The sequence below is a fragment of the Vicia villosa genome, linkage group LG2 (genome assembly GCF_029867415.1).
Source record: "Vicia villosa cultivar HV-30 ecotype Madison, WI linkage group LG2, Vvil1.0, whole genome shotgun sequence".
NCBI classification, from domain to species: domain Eukaryota; kingdom Viridiplantae; phylum Streptophyta; class Magnoliopsida; order Fabales; family Fabaceae; genus Vicia; species Vicia villosa.
The window spans coordinates 125,448,639-125,474,158 of NC_081181.1; the positions used below are offsets into that span (position 1 = coordinate 125,448,639).

Consider the following 25,520-nt stretch of genomic DNA (forward strand, 5'->3'; position numbering starts at 1 on the left):
TACTGACACCTCACTCACTTAGTGTCACATATCCATTTTTGAAACTGAATTTTTGAAACTTAAAGGACCAAACTGATAAAAAAATCTTAAAGGACCAACTTTTTATAATAAAATAACATAAAAGACCCTGTTGTAATGAAACCAAAAAAATACTTATTCAATAAAAAACCTACAAGTAAAAGGTAAAAGTAGGGGGATTATTAAATGGAGCTTTGTGATTTATGATATTTTTTACATGACAATTTTTTTATATACCTCCCTACCTTCTTAGTAATCCGCGGCAAAATTTCATAAATGCTCCCACATTTCAGAAGTGCATCTCCGAATACATCTTTTTTTTGAAAAAAAGAGGTGATTTCGGATGTGCACATCCAAAAACACCACTTATTTTAGAAAAAAATGTGAATTCGGAGATACACTTTCGAAATAACCCAATTTTTGGTCTTGGGATTTTTCGGATATGCATATTCGAAAAAAACTCAATGTTGATTAAAAAATTAAAACCAAGATGAATCAATTCTATTAATAGTATAATTAATTGTATTAATTAGAATATATAATTAAATATATATACTATTTTAATCAAAATATCTATTTAATATAATAAAATAAAAGGAATATTAATTATTTTATAATATAATATATAATAATATTTAATTGATCGATTAATTTACCAATACTAATATTCTTTTATTTTACGACGTGTATATATATATATATATATATATATATATATATATATATATATATATATATATATATATATATATATATATATATATATATATATATATATATATATATATATATATATATATATATACAGGGCCGGTCCTTTGAATTTGGGTGCCTTGGGCGAATCAAAAGAGTGGTGCCCCTATATTTTTTTAACAATAAATACAAAAAGATAAATGAAATAATTGGATAAAAAACACATTTTTATTTGACATTGTGCAAAAAAAAAAAATACAAATATAGATCTTTGAATCAATGTTTATACTACATCAAAATATAAACCACTATAAAGAGAGTTGTTCTTTTTCTTTTTCTTTTTCTTCTTATTGATCTGATCTTTTTTCTTATAATTTTTTTTAGAAAACCTTTAAAATTATTTAAATATCATCCTCTTAGTGTTTTTTGTTGCAAAATCATTAATAATTTGGTCATAATCAAGGTTATTTAAAAAATTATTTTCAATTGAAATCAACGCAAGACTATTTAATCTATCTTGTGACATAATAGATCTCAAATATGATTTTTAATAATTTTAATTTAGAAAAAATTCTTTCAATAAATGCAACACTGATAAGAATAGTCCATATTATTGTATAAGCTATGCATACATTATGAAAACAATTAAAAGTCTTTAAAGAACTCAATATCATATAGCTTGATTTTGATTTAGCTATTAAAACTTCTCTAATAACTTTCAATTCTTCAAACAAAATCTAACTATCAAGATCAACAGCTTAATCCAAATTTGACATGGTTAAAAGATTTCTAACCTATCAAATAACAGTATCAATAATATAAAATATTCTCTATATCATTATTTTAATTTTAGTGCCTCAATTAAATTCTTTAGTTGCTAAAATTATTGATATATTAATTGATTTTATTTTAGAGGAATTAATTGATTTTATTCTACTTTATATTTTATTAATGAAAAATTACATTATTTTATTAATTTTGACTTTGTAGTGCCCCTATAATTTTATTAGCCATTGTTTTCTTAAAAAAATTCTAACAAATTTTTTTATAATAGAAAATTATCTTTTAATATATATATATATATAGGGGTAAACAAATTTTTTGGTGCCCCTAAAATTATGGGGCCCTGGGCTCCCGCCCCGCGAGCCCATGCTCAAGGCCACCCTTATATATATATATATATATATATATATATATATATATATATATATATATATATATATATATATATATATATATATATATATATATATATATATATATATATATATATATATATATATATATTAACATTTAATTGATAGATTAATTTACCAATGACATATTTAAAATATTAATATTTTTTATTTTATGATATATTTTATTTTTGGCTGAAAGTACGGTTTATCATTCTTTATTTTGTTTAGTTTGTGTTTTAATTTGTGTAAAATATATAGTAACATTTAATTTATCGATTAATTTAACAATGACATATTTGGAATATTAATATTCTTTTATTTTACGATTTATTTTTAGATTTTGGTTGAATTTACGGTTTATCATCTTTATTTTATTTAGTTTGTGTTTTAATTTGAGTGTTAATAAAAGAATATTGAGATATTTCGGATATGCATATCCGAATTAACCAATATCCCAAATTTTGATCTGACATTTTAAATCCAAGGTTTAAATTGGAAAATAAGTGCTTTGTCGGAGATGCATATTTAAAAACACCCAAAAAAATGTATCTACGAAATAATTAAAAATATGAAAATGGATGATTTCGAAAATGCATCTCCAAAATAAAAGAGTATTTTGAAGTTTTTAGCCGGGGTCCTCACTCCACGGAAGTCTATAAAAAAAATTGTCTTTTACATTTTGAAGCCTATATTTCAACCCAAACTTCTGAAGAATTTTAGAGAGAAGTAAAAGTGCATTGTGGATGAAGAGGGGTGTCACTAGTTCTTCTCTGACCCAATAAATGCATTTTTTTTAGGGTAGTTTCATTTCAATTTGTTTTGATTGTATTTTGTGTACAATATTATCATCTATTCAACTTCACATGCTATGTTACATATCATTTTAATTTTTTTTCCTAATCATTATTGTTTTAACTTTTTTTTGAAGTATTATTTATGTTATGTACTTTATAAGTGTTTTTATCTGATTCTATAATTTGAAACCATGTGCAAGTTTTTTTTGCATCGTTCGAATTTGCATTCATGTAGAAAGTAGAAGGGATTTTAGCAACACATCTAAATTCTATAATAGGAAACATTTCATTGGATTCTTTTATGTAATTTAGGTTACACTTAGGGGTGGCAAAACGGGCCGCCCGCCCCGCCCGCCGCCCGCCCCGCCTTATGCCCGCCAAAAAACGAGCGGGGCGGGCATGCCCGCCAAGTAAAATGGGCATCAAAATCATGCCCGCCCCGCCAAGATGGCGGGCGGCGGGCTTACCCGCCTATTTTTATTTATATATTTTTTAATAGATTAATATGCTTTTTTTACCTTTTAATTAAACTTTTCACTTATTTTTTAATACAATTTTTTATAAAAGTAATTTTTTAACAAATTAACTCTAAAAAATATTACATATATTTATAAATAAATGTATAAAATAAACCATCAAGAATTGCAATTACTAGAATTAACTAAAAAAAGAGTGAGTTTTGGAGGAGGAGCGGGTTTTGGCGAGCGGCGGGCTTTGGCGGGGTGGGTATGGCGGGCGGCGGGTTTTGGCGGGGCGGACTTTGGCGAGCGGCGAGCCTAAAATCCCAACCCAACCCGCCAATTTTTGGCGGGTGCGCGGACGGCCCGGCGGGCCCCGGCCCGTTTTGCCACCCCTAGTTACACTACTGACACGTCCGCGCACGGCAAATATCAGAATAATCAAATATCGAACTTAGAAATCAATAATTAAGTATCAAATTCTATTTTATCTATGTAAAGTTAGAGCAATTGAATTAATAAGGAATAGAAGAACTTAAGTGAAAAATTACTTAAGTCAAAACAACTTAATTAAAAAGTACTTTAGAAAATAGCTTAAATGAGTTACACTTGGAATTAATTCAAAAACAAATAGGACTTAGGATCAAGATTCCTTACTGTAGCTTCTACATAATTGACTTAATTTGGCCATGAGAATTCTCGCACGATTTATTGAAAATAAATAAACGCAGACAACGCCTTCTTTCGCCAGCGTGTTATCTTATCTTCAATAAACAAGACGCTCGTCAGCTCTCGCTCGCGCAGAGTTATTTATCGAAGATCATTACCTTTGAACAACTATAAAGATGAAACATTTCTTAGTCGCACTCGAGTACTTTCGTATCATCGAGTTTGATTGTTTATAAACCTGTTGTCAGGTATCGATACAAGTTCTTTCGAATCATTATCGATACTTGAGAACCATTTTATTTTTGTAACAAGTGTATATTATAAAAATCTAGGCTTGTAAAATAAACGCGATTTGAATTCTCATAAGTAACAAGTCAATTACACGAATAATTTAGATTTATTTAGGTCTCATGACCCTTCATCCCTATAAAACTACTCACTCATGGTGAAAAATAAAATCGAAGATGCAATTTGTATGAACATAATTATAGCGATAACAATTATAAAAATAAGGAATAAGATAAATAAAACCTAAATCAAATTGCAATGGTTGAAAAATAGAATCGCTTGCTTCAAAGGGAGACTTTTCTTACGAGAGTATTCCAAAAGCTCCAAAATAATTCTATGATAAAAACTTCTTGTGGTTATGTTTCTAAAACTAATTAAATAGCCAAAAACATAAAGACAGAGAAATTCTAGACTTCAAGGGCCATCAAGAACAGACTCAAAAGGCCCCAAAATCTTAAAATAGATGTTCCCTGACGGAAAACGAAAAAAATCAAGACTTGCAGCGTGCTCCTGTTACGGGTCGTAACACACATTACGGGTACCTGTAACAAGGTTCTAGATTTTGAACTAGAACGTGAGACGTCAAAAGGAGACTAGGTCTGGGGTGCATTACGGGCCGTAATGCACATTACAGGCACCCGTAATGCAGCTCTAAAAAAAGTACTGGAGTAGAAAATGTCTTCGCGCGATTTTTCGTTTTTCTTTCAAATCTCACCTTTTATCCTCCAAAAAATTTATTTAAAGTTGAAATGAAAAACAACAAACCGAAGCATAATACATGGAAATGAAGGGAAAGACAGCTAAAAAGTGGTGAAAAAGTTAAAGAAACAAGGACAAAAACAATATAAATACCACTTATCACTCTCTATGGACTAGAATACATTGAAATTTATCAAACGATATATTTATTCCATTTGTGATTCAAATAAAATAATAATAAAATCTTCTTACTTATACCGTGACACAATGAACTCTAACCTACGGGCAATTTATTTATAAAAATAGACTCCTCCCTATTTGATCAAGTTCAATATCAATCTTACATTGTTTGATATAAATCATCAATTAGAACAAATCAATATCTTTTTTTTTAACCACCACAACACAAAAATGGTGGTCAATGTTAAGTATCTTCGTTTGTTAGTCAATAATGATGAACATTTTACTTCACTAACATGCAAATATAAAATGACGACAATGTGTGAATCATGATCTCAATAATTGATCAATATTGTTCCTTGAGACCTATTGAGTTAGGTTCTTGAATGTTTGATGAGATCGCAGTGTATATGTTTGAACAAGAGAAAGAAATAACTGATCTGTCAGCTATATAAGTTATTTACAATTTATGATTAGTGTTGTCATATATCATGTTTATCTGGTTTAGTGGTGTTTCTAAGTTATGTGTGTTTTTCCCGACTTTGAGAGTTTGGAAGAGAAGGGAGACAAATTCGAAATTTAAAAAAAAAAAAAAGAAAAATCTTAACATTTTTTAAAAATAATTTTTGTTTTAAAATGATAAAAGAAGGTTTATTATTAAATTTTCCACGAGGCTGCTACGGCCACCTGTAGTTGTGATTATGACCTGTAGTCGTGCCCAAATCACCCTCCTATATACAAACCACGGGGCCGGCTGCTACAGCCCGTAGCCATGCCCAGCAACCTTGTTTTCACAATTTTGCGACTTTAACCAGCAAGGCATCTATGATTCCAATCCAAAACTCAATGTAAACATGTTCAGGAGAAAAAGACCAAAGATCGTGTCAACAATAACATGCATCAATTCTCACATGGATAATCATGGTCTTTCAACAAGAACATGCCATGAAGAACAATCAAGCAACTCGCTATTTTCTCCATCTTTAATCAAAGAAAAACATGTTTCAACATAGAGTAAAGGCAAAAAACTGAATCTAACACAACATGCAATTACCAACATACATGATCAACAAAAACCACATGATGAATTCAAATAAGACAAATACATTCTCGTGAATTTCCTTCCCACCTAAATCCTTATATACGTTTCTCTTAATCTTTCTCTTTTTTTCAAAGCTCTCCACTCCTTTCTCCTCAAACTTCCAAACAGAGCCTTATATATTAAACTGCGGCAAATTCTTGGGTACCTTTTACTTTTAATTGGGTCAGATACCTTAGTGTTAATTGATTTGAAATTTTAACTTTTTAAAACTATTTTAAATTCGAACCTAGATACCTCAAAGACACTATTTACATTGTTTGATTCAGTTCTCCTGCAACATATGTTCGTATAACTAATTTGCATTGAAGTTCTAAAGACCAAATAAGAGTTCAGTCAACTACAATATAAAGAATCAAAATTTAAATCACTTGGTATACTAATACAACTATATATGTGTTTACATTATTTACAAACCCTATCAAATCAATGCTATTAAGACTCTAGACAGTATAGTAATATCGCTTCTCTCGGGTGTTTCTGCAAAAAATAGTACTAATCCAAATAATACAACACTTAACATCTAAAGGTATGCTCAAAAAATGGCCAAAAGCAGAAAAATTGCCACTGTAAATGCAAAAGCAGGTTTTATCTTTAATGAGTGACTAGATGGTGTTACTTCAGGACCATTAGACTGGTTAGATGTTCTTTGAGGATTCACAGCCATAGCAGGAGAAACAGCAGGAGCATACGATCGGTTAACAGGTAAACTCGAGAGTTCATCATAACCTGATAATAACATAACAGGACATCATTTCTCATTTAACAATAACTTATGAAGAAGTAAAGGACAAGATGCTATATTCTTAAGCATAATAAGGTGAATTGTACTCACAGTTAGATTCTCTCCAACCCAGGGTCATGTTCTCGCGATCAAAGATTATACGGTAACCGGTCATGAAGTTTTCTGCATGAAAAGAAACATGGTGATCAATGTTGTAATTATACTTATTAAAAGCTTTAATTCGGTTATAATACTCACGTCCAATGATATTCAGATTGTTGCTTTTCAAGACAGCCAAACAAAGAACATTGTTGTTACTATCCTGAAATGAATACAAAATGAAGCATTTATGAAGTTGAGAAGGGTGAAAAACATTATATACCAATTTCAGAATAAAAAAGTTTCTAGAAATCGTGCTCGTACCCCGTAACTAACCATCATTATTGGCTCCGTGACAAAATAATTGTCTCCGCCTTTCATCGTTAGGTTAACAGTAGGAACTTGAACAGTCGTCTGGTTTGGGCTGCAAACAAAGTTGAAATTATAACTACATTGCAACTAATACACTTTACAGTTGATTACAATGAGTGTATGATACGCTTTATATAGTGAACATAACAAATCTTAACTAATTTGTAACTAACTTCAACAAACTCGAAGTATATCTAACAATAAGTTCTTAGAGATCAATATGAAATGAGAAAAGAAGAGAATTCTCCTAAAGCTATAATCACCTGATGTTATAGCAGTACTCAAAGGGAAGATCATCAGATTCAGAAGCTGAATGCCTTTGGAGTTTAATGTTTGAATCAAACTGCAAAAAGAACATAAAAAATTAAAAACTTAAGTTACATGAAATGAAACTCTAGTTACCTTGTTGAAAAATTATAACTAATTAAGATTACTTACACTTTGAGTAATTTGCTTAAAAGCCGGATTGTTTAGGTATGTAAATGAGGTTCCAGTGTCAAATATTGCATTGAACTCGAGATCAGTAACATTTCCTCCCACAATAATTTGGGTGACAGTGATGTTGTAAGTTGAACTGCAAAAAAGTGTTCATGTTAATTAAAATTTCAAAGTAGACGCTCGTCGTCGTTGAAGTTTAGAATTTGACTTGTTTCAATGTTTTGCATAAGAGTGGCCATTTCGTGTTCGAGAAAACATGAAAAAAGAATCTAAGAGTAAGATATATAAATATATTGTATACTATTACTAGTAACCACTTACTGCGATGGCCAAATGTTGAATGGTGTTTTTCCTTGGTCCAGGCTATTATTATTATTATCCCCAAATGTGATTCTTCCATAACCATCATCACCAAAACACATTGAAAAAGCATTTGAAATTAGCCCTTGTTTGGCTAACACACTTGGAACAGATATATCACTCATTCCTAATCCAAACAAGCCATCTGGAGCAGCCCCAGTCAGAAAAGCACCGGTCTGAACTTGCCCACAACTGCAACATATTCAATGACAAATACAATTATAAAAAACCAAGACCAAAAACCAAAAAACTTGATTATATAACTAAATTCGCGACGCGACAGAAATTTAGATACTGAAAACTTACCCGAGAGTAACAAGCGGATTAGTCTGTTTAGTTTGATCACCATGATCTGTGATTAGATGCAACACATCTTCCACCAAGAAACCAGAAGTTGAAGTATTTTCTGATAGATATTGAATTTGATATGGACAAGTGCCACCAGATGAAGAACAGAGTGCCGGCTGATCACATAAGCTGCTATTGCAGGCAACATTTTTACTAGTGGATGATCTCTTATTATCATAGATATTAAACTCAATTTTCTGCAAACAACAAAGAAAATATCATTAAATCTAAATTTCTATCAAAAGATAATAGAGATATTATTAGAGCCGTCTTTGCAGACATGCAGACTACCGCCCAGACCCAAAATTTATCCTAGTTAACCGTGGCAAAATAGGACTTCATCAAATGTTTAATCCGCGACTAATCTAAGGAGAGCCTCCAAAATTTTGAGACGGCTCTCGATATCGATATTATAGTAATACAAGATTTAACTATATTATACCTGTCCCGATGATGTCTGTAGACCACCATGTACACATTTGGTACAATTGCAAGGGAGCCAGAACAAGTCACTTCCAGTATCCAATGCAACAAGAAACCACGAAGACGGTGTTCCAACAGAAACATTTGCAAAATACAAACTGAATTCCAAATAGTCATCATCAATATATTGAACAAGAAAAACAAAATCAAATTAACAAGTGATTGAAAAAAAAAACTCTTACTATCCAAAGGAGGAAATCTGGTAGGTGGTGTTATCGGGAGAAAACGTAAGAAGTTTCTGATCAATATCACCGCCGTCTGCTAGGCGGCGAGCGTGAAACACGCGGTCTCTGTGGGCCATAGCAACGTAATATTCACGAGTACCCTTGTCAGGTAGGTTGTCAATACCGAAAATACCCTTGACCGGTTCGGAATAACGATGGTGGATGTCAAAACCGAATGAACTTGAAGCATAGCTTCTATGTGATTGTGAAATTAAACATAATAATAATAACGATAATAATAACACTAAATCCATGAGTATGTTGATGAATTGAGTTGAATTGAAGTTTGCTATAGTTTTTGATGTGAATATGTGATGAGTTTTCTTGAAAGTTGAAACATGTATGTGTTATAGTTTGAGTTGAATTTACTAATAGTGTGTTTTGTGCGTGTGGAAAAAATGTTTGAAGAAAGATGTATGAAAGTTCCGTGTATAATTATGAAACGTTCAACATGTGATGGATAATAATTTAATAATTTTTTTTCTTAATTTGTGATGAATTGTTGCATGAAGGGATATGGACGTTGAGGTTAGTCAAAAGTGATTTTGTGAAGCGCGATGGGCGTTGATTTGGCGAGAGGATGTTTATATTGATTTCTTCTATGTCCTGATATTATTTATTATTTAAGTTTGTTGAACTAAGAAAGTTTTGTTGGTGAAAATCGGTATTTAGCGGTGAAGAAGCCAACTGCAGCAGAAGCATCCAGTTGAACTTTAGCCTTTTACTAGCCAAGTTGTTTAGTACGACTCGGTTTCAGTTTTTTTTAATGATTTACATATTTTCGTTTAAAAAAGTTTATAAGTTGAAAAAAATTCAAATAAAAAAAAGTTTATAAGTTCATAATTTAAATAGAAAAGTCAAAAAAGAAATATTGAATTTGAATAGAAAAGTGTTATATTTAAAGTGTTTGGTTTTATTTTCAAAGACTGTTATAATTCCTAAACCAATATTTTTAACACAATCAGGAAAAGGAGAAACGTTAGCCTATATATTACCATTACCCAGTGAAGGATAAATTCAGTCTCTTGGAATTACAAAGTTAGTAGTTTGAATTATCAAAAAAGAGAAAGAGGAATATAAATCACAAATAGAGAGAATTAAGAGAAACTTAAGGAAAAGATGATTAATATTACACACAAGTCACTGCATTCATTCAGGGAACAAAGGAACACATTTAAATTAGTTTTTTTTTTAATTAAACCAAGTACTTGAGTTCCAGTGATAAATGAATTCTTGCTAAAGGCGTAATTCGAGCATATCATGTTTGATTTTTAGATAGGAACAATGTTTGGCTATTGCCCGTATTTCTTGGCACAAATTCTGGATTACTAGGACCTTTTCTCCTAGGAACCAGAGTGCAAAAGTAAAAAAAAAGTGCACCTTATGAATTTCTACTACACTCTAGTAATTGTTTTGAGCCATATTTCCAAATTAACAAAGCCCATATCTGACTTGGTTTGGGCCATTAACCATATAGAAAATGATCTTATTAATTAGCAAAGCCCATATCTGACTTGGTTTTGGCCATTAATCATATAGGAAATTTTTTTGGGGATTGTTAAATGCACCCTATGAATTGCTACTACACTCTAGTAATTTTTTTTAAATATTTTCAAATTTCGGGGATGCATTTTCGGATGTATCTAAAAATTACAAATCACATTCGTTTTTGAGAACACCTTAATCATCCTTGATTCTGGAGATGCATATCCATAATATACTGAAACACACATTCAAGAACACAGATGCAGATTGATGCATATTAAAGTTAAAATTAAAATTGATAACTTAAAAGATGAAACATTACATAATTAATCAAACATTACACAGATGAAACATATCAGCGTCGAAGTGGACGTTACAACATCCTAACAATATATTCGACATATCTTGCTATTTTTGCATCCAACTCGATCGGAAATTTGTTTTCGTAACAAAAAAATGTATTCCACATAGCCCATACATCTACAACAGTCTTGAGCTTGAAGTTGTTGAACTTAATGTTCCATATGTTGTTAGTTGAGGGTGAACGGTAATCAAGCTACATAATTTTTTGATTGTCGCCGTATGGTATGAGTTCTTCTAGTATGCGTTCCAGATTATCAAGAGGCGTATACTCAGGAAATTGAGTGCAATTGATGGCTCTATTGTGTTGAAATAGACATATCAAGTATTCCAATTGATATTCATTATGATGTAATGTAATGATGAAAAAAAATGAAATGGGAGTTCATATTTATATAAATTCTAGGCCAATATGAACCTCATAATTTCTATCTTGTGCCAGGGAACGTTTTGAAGATGCATCTTCGGAACCACCCTGTTTGTACCAAACTGTCTGAAGATGCATCTGCATAAACACTCAACACTACAAAAATACATAATATTGAGAAGTAAAACCTATTTTGAAGAGAAAAATATTGAAATTTTGGTAAAACTTAAACATGTGTTAATTTCTTTAAAAATGTATATATTTGACGTCATCACTAGTAATACAATATTACATACAAACACTAAAATGAACTTAAAGAAGTATCGTTGGCTAAATCTATATCTATGGGTGGTACCGCCTTTGACTTTTGTTTATTTGAGTCTCTCTCAATCTTGCTCAATTTTTTGAACTTTTGCATCCTCTCCAAAAATGATCCGACCATGTCCTTGCTTTTGTGGACGAATGAGTTGCCCACTCTGGATACATTAGTTGTATAGGGCATCGTGGTTTTAAATAAACTTGAACAAAGTGTCGGGACTTTGAAAGCCACCAGATACACTTAATACGATCATTTGGATTTGGAGGTGAGGCAGTGTGCATTTGAAAAAATGTTTCCAAGAAATCGTATCTTGTAAGATCAATATATATTATTTAATTTGCACTTGCTATAAGATGACCCTTTCACAGAAGCACGTCCATTTATCCCTTAGTGTTGGTCCACTAATGCAAGGAACAAGAGATTCATAAATCGTGTCATAATTTTGTTTTGACACATATAGTCGTATGTATGTTTCTTTATGCCCCATTAGCTGTTTTATCATTTGTTAGCAGATAAGTGTATGATCCTTTTCTCCTTTACCGAGCAAAGCAGAAACACCTCAAAAACAACATTTATCATTACTCCAAACACTAACGATCCGTTCAATGTATTAGTGTATAAAAAGGGGCATCTCATCTATGAATTTAATTTTTGGTAGAGGTGGTGTAGGAGGTGGTTTACTAACGCGAGCTCTTTTAAAAACACTTTTTAAGATTTTGGAATAGGTAAATTCAGAAATGCTTTGTCAACATGTTCAAAATAGGATGGTGACCGCATTATTGAATTGTCACTCTATGTCGGTTTGAACTTCTTAGGAGCATCTTTGGTTTTTATAGGTTTAGACAGTGGATTCAAATCAATGGTTTTTAGATAATCAATTTTCCTCAATTTCTCTTTGATGTGGAGTTTCATATTGTAATCAACTTTCAAAAATATCTCTTGTTTCACTCCCCATTCGGTCAAAATAGATATATTCAATTTATTGTCCTACATCACACCATCATCATAAAACCTTATACTTTTCCAGTAATTTCAAACCTCATTCATTCGTATCAACCTATCAAGTTTCACTTTTTCCAAATTATATAACCACATAGGTGAAGGATAGAAAAACACTTAGAAAGGGGGGGTTTGAATAAGTGTAGTCTAAAAACTTGAACGATAAAAACAAATTGCACAGTTATTTTTATCCTGGTTCGTTGTTAACTAAACTACTCCAGTCCACCCCCTTGGAGTGATTTACCTCACCTGAGGATTTAATCCACTAATCTCAACAGATTACAATGGTTTTCCACTTAGTCCGCGACTAAGTCTTCTAGAGTATCCTGATCACAACCTGATCACTCCAGGAACAATTGCTTAGACACAAGCTAAGACTTTCTAGAGTATCCTGACCACCACGTGATCACTCTAGTTACAACTGCTTAGACACAAGCTAAGACTTCCTAGAGTATCCTGATCACACTTGATCACTCTAGTTACTTACAAATTAATGTAATCAAATTCTAAGAGTATTACAATGCTTCTGAAAAGCTATAATCACAACAGTGATATTTCTCTTAAAGTTTAAGCTTAATCTCACTAATATATTACAACAGCAATGTAGTGAGCTTTGATGAAGATGAAGTTTGTGAGCTTTGATTTGAACAGCGTTTTAGCAAGTTTGTATTCACAGAATTCGTCAGAATCGGTAACCTTGCTTCTCATCAGAACTTCATATTTATAGGCACTTGAGAAGATGACCGTTGGGAGCATTTAATGCTTTGCGTATTCCGTACAGCATTGCATTTAATGTTTCACTCTTTTGTCAACTACCTCGAGCCTTGTTTACGCTGTGTCTACTGACGTTGCCTTTAATAGCTTCTAATGTTCCTTTTGTCAGTCAGTGTAGCCTGCCATCTTGTACTTGCTTCTGATCTGATGTTTGTGTATACGACGTTTGAATATCATCAGAGTCAAACAGCTTGGTGCAGAGCATCTTCTTGTCTTCTGACCTTGAAGTGCTTCTGAGCGTGATACCATGACAACTTAAGTGCTTCTGCTTCTGATCTCAAGTTCTTCTGATGCTTCCATAGACCGATGTTCTGATTCTGCTTTGACCATCTTCTGATGTCTTGCCAGACCATGTTCTGATGTTGCATGCTGAACCTTCTGAGTCAAAGCTTCTGAGCGCTGATTTGTGCATCCTCTTTATATATTTCCTGAAAGGGAAATTGCAATGTATTAGAGTACCACATTATCTCATCCAAAATTCATATCCTTGTTATCATCAAAACTAAGAATATTGATCAGAACAAATCTTGTTCTAACAATAGGAGCCCTTACATTTTCCTTAGTGAGAATAATAAAATAAAAGAAAATTAGGAAAAAGATTAGAATTGAGAAGTTTGGAAGAACGTAGAAAGAGAGAAGAACAAAGAGCTAGGGCAATCCCATTGGAAGCTTATAAAAACCTTCAATCCAAGGTAAGAGTAAGGTTCTTACTCTATAATGATTTGTATGATGATGGATATGGTAGAGATTAAGTCCCATAATTTTATATCCATGTTTGTGTGAATAATTGGGTTTTTTGAATGTGTTTATGATATTATGGTTTATGTGTGATTTATGTGAAATTGGTGGAATTGGTGTTTAGATATGAATGATTATATGATGTTGGTGTTAGACTTGAAAAATTGTGACCTATTATGATTTTCTAATATGTAAAATATGAGTTTTTGGGGTTTGGAGGGAATAAGATTGTAGCAGAAAAAAATAAGGATACCGGGTTTCTGATAGGTATTGAACTTGATATGGACAAGTGCCACCAGATGAAGAACAAAGTGTTGGCTGCTCACATAAGCTGCTATTGTAGCCAACATTTTTACTAGTGGATGATCTCTTATTATCATAGATATTAAACTCAATTTTCTGCAAGCAACAAAGAAGGTATCATTAAATCTATATTTCTACCAAAAACATAGTAGAGATATTATTAGGGCCGTCTTTGAAGACGTGACAGACTACTGCACAGACCTAAAATTTGTCCTAGTAAAACCGTGACTAAATAAGGCTTCTGTCTCAATTCATAAATAAGTAAAACTTTTGTTTGTTTTGTCATGGTTAAACATTGGGATATTAATGAGTACAAGAGTTAACTATACCTGTCCTGATGATGTTTGTAAACCACCATGTACACATTTGGTACTATTGCAAGGTAGCTAGAACAAGTCATTTCCAGTATCCAATGCAATAAGAAACCACGAAGATGGTGTTCCATCAGAAACATTTTCAAAATACAAACTGAATTCCAAATATTCATCATCAATATATTGAACAAGAAAAACAAAATCAAATTGAAGTAACAGAAAATTAACACGTGATTGAAAAAAAAAACTCTTACTATCCAAACGAGGAAATTTGGTAGGTGGATTTATCGGTAGAAAACGTAAGAAGTTTCTAATCAATATCACCGCCGTCTGCGAGGCGGCGAGCGTGAAACATGCGGTCTATGTGGGCCATAGCAACGTAATATTCACGAGTACCCTTGTCGGGTAGTTTATCAATGCCGAAAAAACCATTGAGCGCTTCAGAATAACGATGGTGGATGTCAAAACCGAATGAACTTGAAGCATAGCTTCTATGTGATTGTGAAATTAAACATAATAATAATAATAACGATAATAACATTAAATCCATGAATATGTTGATGAATTGAGTTGAGTTAAGTTGAAGTTTGCTATAATTTTTTATGTGAATATGTGATAGTGTTCCTCAAAATATGTATGTATATGGTTGAGTTGAATTGAGTAATAGTGTGTTGGCTTATTTTATGTAGTGATATTATTTTTTTTTATTTTTATTTTATTTTATTAAGCTTTGCCTAATTCTCCATTGATTCTTTTTACTTGATTTTGTATGTTCTAACAGTACGGTCTTACATGGTCACATGATTTATGCAATGTTTTTCTTGATTTTTGGATTATTGATACTGTTAGGATTATGGAATGTGGACACCCTCCGCACTTGATTATAGATTGTAGAATCTAGGGAGGGAGGGAGGGAGGGAGAGAGAGATATGTAACAAAATGAATTTTACATCTATTTCTAACATAACTGAATTTTCAATTTATATACACTTCAACTGAAACTCAAATGAAAGACAAATAAAATTGAAATGAAAAATACTCGAATTTGATTACATTTAACACAATTCCTTAATTCATATCAAGATTAAAAATTAACAACACCAATTTCATCCCTCAATTTGATGAAATGTCCAGTCTTGATTGTTTTGGTTAGCACATCTACAATATGCTTCTGAGTGCTACAATGAATAACTTCAAGCACTCCACTCTAAACTTGATTGCGCAGAAAATGGAACTTTGTGTCAATGTATTTGCTCCTTTCATGTAGCACTGAGTTCTTGACAAGACTTATGGTTGATTTTTTTGTCAATTATCAACCTTACTGGTTTGTCCACCTTGAATTTCAGTTCATGCAGCAAATTCATAAGTCAAAAGTCCGACAAGCAGATAATGCACTAGGCTCGTACTTTGCCTCACAAGTTGACAATATAACCACTTATTGCTCTCAAAACACCATGAAATGTGAGCTCATACATACATATACATGTATCCAGTGGTATTTCTTTTGTCTACCCTGTCTCCACACCAGTCTGAGTCTGAATAGCATATCAGCTGAACATCACTTATCACACCAGATGGAAACATAATGCCATGCCTTAAAATTCCTTTTACATACCTGAGTATCCTGACTTCAGCTTGGTAATGTGACCACTATGGCTTACTCATGAACCTACTTACCATTCCAATTTCATAACATATTCTGGCTTAATGTTACACATATATCTCAGAGAGCTAACCAACTATTTAAAAGTTGTAACATCTACTTCCTCACCATCAACATCCGAATCTAGCTTATGGTTGTTCCTAGAGGTTTGACTGCAGGGTTACAATTCATCAACTCAAATATCTTCAGCAACTCAAACTCATACTATAGTTGATGCACAATGATTCTCTCATCATAGTATAAAATCTCCATCCTTAGAAAATATTTCATGTTTCCAAGGTCAGTTATATCAAGTGTATTCATCAACACATTCTTGAACTTGTTCATCTCATTGATACAACTTTATGTTAGCAAATATCATCTACATAAATGCACACCAAAATCACATTGCTATTAGAGGTATGCTACACATACACACCATACTCCATTTCATATTTTATAAACCTTTGATGCTTGAAAAATGAATCAATTTTCAAATTCCAAACCCTTGAAATTATTTAAGTCCATACAAGGTTTTATGTAGCTTGTACACCACCCCTTCTTTATTCTTGATCACAAATCCAAGGGGTTGTAATACATACGTTTCTTATTGCAATGGATCATTCAAAAATGCAGATTTTACATCTAAATGTAGCATAGGCCAATTCCGATTTGCAGCTATAGCAATCACCAACCTTATTATTTTACATCTAGCTACATATGCAAACACTTTAAAGTAGTCTAAACCAGATTTTTGTATAAATCCTCTAGCTACTAACCATGTTTTATGCTTGGCAATTGACCAATATGAATTCAACTTTATCTTGAAAGTCCATCTCATACTGATGGCTTTCTAGTTCTTTAGCAAGACAGTCAATTCCCATGTATTGTTTTCTTCAATCGCCTTAAGTTCTTCCTTTTTGGCCTTCACCACACCTTCTTCTTGAGAGCCTCATCAATGTTGTTTGGTTCAACATCCACCGTCATTGCACAATGAGCAATTTCATCTTCATAGTCAATCTCAGTATCATGCAGCAACTCGAAGTCTGCAAGTCATCTTGGTATCTTTCTAATTCTCCATGGCCTCTGAAACTACACAAGTTCACCTTCAGAAGCAGGGACAACTTCTGAAGGTCCACCTTTATAGAGGTCCTTATACATAGGGTTTAGAAAATCCTAAGAGGCAGTAACCACGCATCCTTAACTGAGGGAGACTATTGACTACCTATTTTCTAAGAAGTCATTGTATGACTTTGTTAGCGTGGTTGACGTCTAAGTAACACCATTGCCCACGTCTTTGCTGAAGGCGAGCCAAATGCCACATAATGGTCATGTTTGGGCGATGCCTCCCAAGGCAAGGAGGCTTATCCTAAGCATGACCATTATGATATAATACTACAATTTACAATTCAAATAAAGAATAATAAACTCTTCTTACCCATATTCATACACAATGAACTCTAACCTACATGCAGTTTATTACAAAAAAAGGGACTCCTCCCCGTTTAGTTAAGATTAAAGTTGATCTTACACTATCACTGTCTGATATGAACCACCAATTGGACTAAATAAATCTCTATTTCAACCACCATAACACTAGAAAGGAGGTCAATGTTGAGTATTATCATTTGTTGTCGGCGATGATGAACATGTTCACTTCACACATGTAACTATAAAACGAAAATGATTCGAGAATCATGATCTCAATACTTAGTCAATACTGCTCTTTCGGACCTATCGAGTTAGACTTTACGGTAATTAGTTCTATTGATGTTATTTGTTCAAGCTTGATTCGTTCTAGGGTGTTTGATAAGATCGCAACATATATGTTTGAGCAAGAGAAAAAAGTAACTAATTTGTCCGATGTATAATCTTATTTGTATTTAATTGATGTTTGAATTATTCAAACTTATATGTACTTTATGTTTACCATCTAACATGTTCATCAGGTTTAATGAAGTTTCCAAATTATGTTTACCATCTAACATGTTCATCCGGTTTAATGAAGTTTCCAAATTATGAGTATTTGTTATGGGTTAAACTATTTTAAATTCTAGAATGTAGATACCTTAATAACATGATTGAGATTCTTGAATTCGGAGGATATATTTGAATTATTTAATTATGTTCTCCTTAACATATATATTTGTATAACTAATTTGCAAAAATTTGCATTGAAGTTCTAAAGAATAAAAATGAGTTCAAGTAACTACAATATAAAGAAACAAAATTTTAATCACGTGGTATACAGGGAGGGAATGGATTGAGTGGCTTTACTATTGGGAGCTTCTATGGTGAAGTTACAAAAATGACAACTTTAAAAAATTCAATTGAAAACGGATCTAGTGTTACATGAGGGATATGTAACTTTTATTCTTTTGATTAATCTAACAGTGGATTTTTTTTTGTTTTATTTATAAAAAAAATTAATCATCATCTTCAACCTTTAGTCGGGTCACTTCAACCCGGTTTAAAGCACGCAATCATCATCTTGTGTTCATCATCTTCAATTATATCTCATGAACAAAAAAATTGAAAATCACCAAATCAACTAATTAATTCACAAATTATATACCGTTGGAACTGAAATTTCACCATGATTTCAAATATGTATTCAAAATTTCAAAACAAGCCATGAATTTGACAAATCGAAGAAAAAAGTTGCGTGAAATTCGAACACAAACACGCTCGATCAGACTTGGTTATAAGGTTTTATGGAAAACTAATTATAGAATCAAGTTTGTGGTGAAATTATGCTTTTAATAGTGTATTCATTTGCTTGAAACAGTCAAGAATCGTGATTTTTCCATTTTTTTGTTCTTGAGTTCATGAAAGCTCTTTAACAAAAAATTCGAAAATCATCAAACTAATGAATTAATTCACAAATTATATACTGTTGGAATCGGAATTTTATCACGATTTCAAATATGTATTCAAAATTACAAAATAAATCGTGAATTTGACAAATCGAAGTAAAAAAGTTGTGTGAAACTCGAACACAAACACACTCGATTCGGCTTGTTTATGAGGTTTTATGAAAAACTAATTATAGAATCATGTTCGTGGTGAAATTCCGCTTCTATTGGTGTATTTATTTGCTCGAAATAGTTAAGAATCATGATTTTGCCATTTTTGTGTTCTTAAGTTCATGAAAGTTTTTTAACAAATTTTTTGAATCAAAATGAAAATGAAGATATATGGATATACAAGATGAAAATTAAAATTTGGATTTAGATGTAGAAGATGAAGATTAAAGATTTTGATCTATAAGGGACACCGAGGATACACAATAATGATGTGCACCATATAATCCTACGTGTTATTGACTAAGTCAAAATTGGAAAATTCTAAAAAAATACTGCTTTTTGATAGGTTAAATTTATGAATTCACCAAAAAAGTTATTTTCATGACTTCACTTTAGAATTCTCCTTTACTATTTGATAACTTTGGTGACTTTAGTGTAATTGAAAGGTGTATGAATGATTAAAATAAATTATTTTGATGAGAGATGATGTTTGGTTTAGAGAGAGATAAAGATAAAGTTACCAAAATCACCGGATGCCAAAGTCACCCAAACCTTGTCTGTGGTATACAACTATACATGCGCTTACATTATTTACAAACCCTATCAAATCAATGTGTGTGTGTGTGTTTGATTCGAGGTAGAGCGAGGGGAGGAGATGGGAGGAAATATTTATAATGAAATGTGTTTGGTTCAATTTTTAGGAGGGGAGAGGAGGGGAGCAAAATCCCTCCAAATGACACTTTTCGCGTCCCCGGAATTGGGGGATTCGGAGGGGAGGAAATTTGAGTTTTAATATTAATTAAATTAATATATTTATTAAAATATCCTCAGTTTTATTTTATTATTAAGATATATTTTTTTCATGTTGCTGCTTTTCTTTTTGTGATTTTTTCTCTATTGTTTCCATCAACTTATTATAATTATTCTTCAACTTCAACTTCAAATTATTTTTATTTTTTTATTTAATAAAAATTATAATTACTGCAATTTTTTGTTTTTTATTATAATTTATTTTATGTATTCAAAAGTTGTTATCAACGTATACGCATAGTTTATTTTTTCTCGAGAGTTATAATATGAATCAAGTGTATTCAATTTTTTTAATGTTATGCGATAAGTTATGACTTTTTAATCACTCAATTATACAAATATTATTTCAAAAAAGATATTTATTAAATTTCCACCTTGGAATATCATATCACTCGTATAAAATTACAAGGATAAAATTGTAAATTATTAAAATTCCTCTCCTCTCATAAACCAAACATATTTTTAAACGAAATCACTCTTCTCCTCTCCCCTCCTCTCGTTTGAGAACCAAACATATATAAGTACAAAAAAACTCTCTCCCCTCCCCTTCCCTTCCCTTCCCTCCATTAAAATCTCTCTCTCCCCTCCCTGTCATTTGAACCAAACACACCCGGGTGTTTCTGCAAAAAATAGTACTAATCTAAATAATACAACACCTAACATCTAAAGGTATGCTCAAAAAATGACCAAAAGCAGAAAATTGCCACTGTAAATACAAAAGCAGGTTTTATCTTTAATGAGTGACTAGATGGTATTATTTCAGGACCATTAGACTGGTTAGATGTTCTTTCAGGAATCACAGCCATATCAGGAGAACCAGTAGGAGCGTCCGATTGGTCAACAGGTAAACTCGAGAGTTCATCATCATAACCTGATAATAACATAACATAACATCATTTCTCATTTAACAATAACTAATGAAGAAGTAAAGGACAAGATGGTATATTCTGAATCATAATGAGGTGATTTGCACTCACAGTTGGATTGTCTCCAACCCAAAGTCATGTTCTCGCGATCGAAGACTATACGGTAACCGGTCATGAAGTTCTCTGCATGAAAAGAAACATATTGATGATCAATGTTGTAATTATACTTATTAAAAGCTTTAATTCGGTTATAATACTCACGTCCAATGATATCCAGATCGTTGGTTTTCAAGACAGCCAAACAAAGAACACTGTTGTTACTATCCTGAAATGAATACAAGAAGAAGCGTTTATGAAGTTAAGAGGGGTGAAAAACATTATATACCAATTTCAGAATATAGAAGTTTCTAGTAACTAGCCGTCATTGTTGGTTTCGTGACAAAATAACTGTCTCCGCCTTTCATCGTTAGGTTAACCGTGGGAACTTGATCCGTCGTCTGGTTTGGGCTGCAAACAAAGTTGAAATTATAACTACATTGCAACTAATACACTTTACAGTTGATTACAATAAGTGTATCATACGCTTTATATAGTGAACATAACGAATCATAACTAACTTGTAACTAACTTCAACAACCTCGAATTATATCTAACAATAAGTTCTTGGAAATCAATATGAAATGGAAAAAAAAGAGAATTCTCTTGACGCTATAATCACCTGGTGTTGTAGCAGTACTCAAAGGGAAGCTCATCAGATTCAGAAGCTGAATGCCTCTCGAGTTTAATGTTTGAATCAAACTGCAAAAATAACATAAAAGTTTTAGAAAGAACTCAAATGACATGAAATGAAACTCTAATTGCCTTATTGAAAAATTATAATTAGTTAAGAGTACTTACACTTTGAGTAATTTGCTTATAAGCCGGGTTGTTTAGGTGTGTAAATGAGGTTCCAGTGTCAAATATTGCATTGAACTCGAGATCAGCAACATTTTCTCCCACAATAATTTGGGTGACAGTGATGTTGTAAGTTGAACTGCAAAAAAGTGTTCATGTTAAATAAAACTTCAAAGGACATATGGTCGTTGAAGTTTAGAATTTGACATGTTTCAATGTTTTGCATATGAGTGACTATTACTAGTAACCACTTACTAGAATGGTGTTTTTCCTTGGTCCAAACTATTACTATTATCCCCAAATGTGATTCTTCCAAAACCATCATCATGAAAACACATTGAAAAAGAATTTGAAGTTAGCCCTTGTTTGGCTAACACACTTGGAACAGATACATCACTCATTCCTAATCCAAGCAAGCCATCTGGAGCAGCCCAAGTCAGAAAATCACCAGTCTGAACTTGCCCACAACTGCAACATATTCAATGACAAATACAATTGTAAAAAATCAAGACCAAAAACCAAGATGTATGTTGATTCCATAACTAAATTGGTGACAGAAATTTAGATAATGAAAACTTACCCAAGCGTAACCGTCGGGTTAGCATGTTTAGTTTGATCACCACGATCTGTAATTAGATGCAACACATCTTCCACCAAGAAACCAGAAGTTGAAGTATTTTCTGATAGATATTGAACTTGATATGGACAAGTGCCACCAGATGAAGAACAAAGTGCCGGCTGCTCACAAAAGCTGCTATTGCAGGCAACATTTTTACTACTGGATGATCTACTATTATCATACATGTTAAACTCAAAATTCTGCAAACAACAAAGAAAGTATCATTAAATCTATATTTCTACCAAAAGATAGTAGAGATATTATCATACAGACCCAAAATTTGTCCTAGTTAACCGTGGCAAAATAGGACCTCATCAAATGTTTAATCCACGAGCCTCCTCCAAAATTTTGAGACGGCTCTCAATGTCGATATTATAATAATAATAATAATAATAATAATAATAATAATAATAATAATAATAATAATAATAATAATAATAATAATAATAATAATAATAATAATAATAATAATAATAATAATAATAATAATAATAATAATAATAATAATAATAATAATAATATAAGATTTAACTATATTATACCTGTGCTGATGATGTCTGTAGACCAGCAGGCAGACATTTGGTACAATTGCAAGGTAGCCAGAACAAGTCACTTCCAGTATCCAATGCAACAAGGAACGATGAAGACGGTGTTCCAACAGAAACATTGGCAAAATGCAAACTGAAATTCAAATAATCATGAAGAAAAATAAAATGAAATCAAAGTAACAGAAAATTAACAAGTGATTGAAAAAAAAAAAAAAAAAACTCTTACTATCCAAACATGGAAATCTGGTATGTGGAGTTATAAGGATAAAACGTAAGAAGTTTCTGATCAATATCAGCGCCGTCAGCGAGGCGGCGAGCGTGAAACCCACGGTCTCTGTGGGCCATAGCAATGTAATATTCACGAGTTCCTTGGTCGGGTAGGTTGTCAATACCGAAAATACCCTTGACCGGTTCGGAGTAGCGATGGTGGATGTCAAAACCGAAAGAACTTGAACCATAGCTTCTATGTGAATGTGAAATTAAACATAATAATAATAACGATAATAACACTAAATCCATGAATATGTTGATGAATTGAGTTGAGTTGAACTAAACTTTTGATGTGATTATGTGATGAATTTTCCTGAAATATGTATGTGTTATGGTTTGAGTTGAATTTACTAATAGTGTGTTTTGTGCATGGGGAAAAAAGTGCTGAAGAAAGATGTCCGTGTAAAATTATGAAACGTTCAATTAATTTATGATGAATTGTTGCATGGAGGGATATGGAGCTGTTGCTTCTCTTATGCCTATCTATCTTGTCCTTATATCAACCATTAGATTATCATTTCTGTATTAATTTTTTATTTGTTTAATTCTTCTTAATTTTTCAATTATTGGATGGAGCATGAGAGAAGGGCAGAATGTTATAAGCACTAGGTGATCCATTTCCATTGCATGGAGAGAGATACCGTATGTATTGGTTTAAGATTGGTCAAAAGTGTTTTTTGTGAAGCGCGATGGGTGGGTCCCGGAAATACCACGGTTGTATTGACTTCTTCAATGTACTGATATTATTTATTATTTATTTATTTTATTTAATTAATTAAATTTGGTGAACTAAGAAAGTTCTGCGGGTGAAAAATTTGCCATCATATTAAAATTGAGATTTTTTAGTCTTTACATTATAAAGTTGTTAATTTTATTATTAAAATAATATAATTTTTATATTTTATCAAACTTATCAAATCTCTCTTCATTCTCTATTTTTTTTTATCTTTCATCACTTTCTCACTTATTTCTTCCACATAAAAAATCTATTATTTTTTTGAATCAAAGACTTTTTGTATTAATTCAAAAACCATAGGTACAAAGCGATCCAAATGGATCCAGCCCAACAAATAGAGACTATAACATCAATCTAGCTATATGGGATCTTAACTTTAGCTTCTCCCACCCTCTATAAACTATTAAATCTATAATTTTTTCACCAATAGTCAATCTATCAATATCCTTCCCAAAACTTATAGCATTTTTAAACATCCAAACGCCATAAACCGTCTCCGCTATAGCCAACTTGAGCAAATCCGATCGAACAGATTTACCTTTACAGTTCTGCACTAACCAGTTCAGCTCCTGATTCCAATCGAGAGGTTCATGCGAACACTCCATCCAGGCTAGAACCTGCTTCCAAATAGTCTTAGTAACAAGACACTCAAACAACAGATGCTCCACGGTTTCATCCTGTGTACAGAAGCAACAAGTAGTATAGTCCACCATTCCAAATTTAAACAATCTTGCTCTTGTGGCCAATTTGCAGTGGCACGCCATCCACGGAGTGAATAGGGCTCGAGGCCGTGCACTGTTACCATTGAAAAGTCTGTGCCATGGAACCTGAACACAGCCTTTCATCAAAAGCTTATAGACAGCTCTGGTGCTGAATATATGCCAATTTGTCCAGTCCTGTATGCCATTAATCGTCTCTCTATGGCGCAAAATGATTTTAAAAATCCAGGAAAACTGATCTTTAGTCTCCATATGCATAATGTCACGCCCCTTTATATAGTAGCTATCTATCCATCTAACCCAGAGATTGTCTTTCTTCTGTTGGATGTTCCAAAGAAGCTTCATCATAGTAACTGCATTCCAAACTTCTAGGTTAACTATGTTGAGACCACCTGCCTTCCTTGGTTTACAAACATCATGCCATGCCACAGGGCTCTTGCGACTGACAGTTCCAGAGGTCCACACAAAAGACCTGCAGACAGAGTTAATATGATGGAGTACATGCCTTGGGAGGGGAAGGCATTGTAGCCAATAGTTTGCAGTGGCAAAACAAACACTTTTAACGAGCTGAATCTTTCCTGCATAGCTAAGTAATTTACTGCTCCAA

The 25,520-nt window shown here is 32.4% G+C and overlaps 2 protein-coding genes across 3 annotated transcripts; both read right to left on the reverse strand.

Annotated features, from left to right (window-relative positions):
* Positions 1-6,424: 6,424 nt before the first annotated feature.
* LOC131652010 (aspartyl protease family protein 1-like) lies at positions 6,425-9,687 on the reverse strand. 2 transcript variants are annotated; one of them, XM_058921770.1, is made up of 10 exons: positions 9,083-9,687; positions 8,860-8,998; positions 8,376-8,614; positions 8,031-8,261; positions 7,710-7,845; positions 7,535-7,614; positions 7,236-7,323; positions 7,059-7,122; positions 6,912-6,983; positions 6,425-6,805 (listed from the first exon to the last, which is right to left on the reverse strand). In XM_058921770.1, the coding sequence occupies exons 1-10, from the start codon at positions 9,376-9,378 to the stop codon at positions 6,612-6,614; spliced, it is 1,539 nt and encodes a 512-aa protein (XP_058777753.1). In that variant the 5' UTR covers positions 9,379-9,687; the 3' UTR covers positions 6,425-6,611. The 2 variants fall into 2 exon arrangements, with proteins under 2 accessions (XP_058777753.1, XP_058777752.1); XM_058921769.1 differs by having other exon boundaries at positions 7,224-7,323; positions 9,083-9,685.
* An 11,168-nt stretch (positions 9,688-20,855) lies between these two features.
* Positions 20,856-23,946, reverse strand: LOC131652011 (aspartyl protease family protein 1-like). Its single transcript, XM_058921771.1, has 10 exons — positions 23,415-23,946; positions 23,183-23,321; positions 22,602-22,840; positions 22,277-22,489; positions 22,025-22,160; positions 21,846-21,925; positions 21,547-21,634; positions 21,389-21,452; positions 21,239-21,310; positions 20,856-21,132 (listed from the first exon to the last, which is right to left on the reverse strand). The coding sequence occupies exons 1-10, from the start codon at positions 23,705-23,707 to the stop codon at positions 20,918-20,920; spliced, it is 1,539 nt and encodes a 512-aa protein (XP_058777754.1). The 5' UTR covers positions 23,708-23,946; the 3' UTR covers positions 20,856-20,917.
* Positions 23,947-25,520: the final 1,574 nt, after the last annotated feature.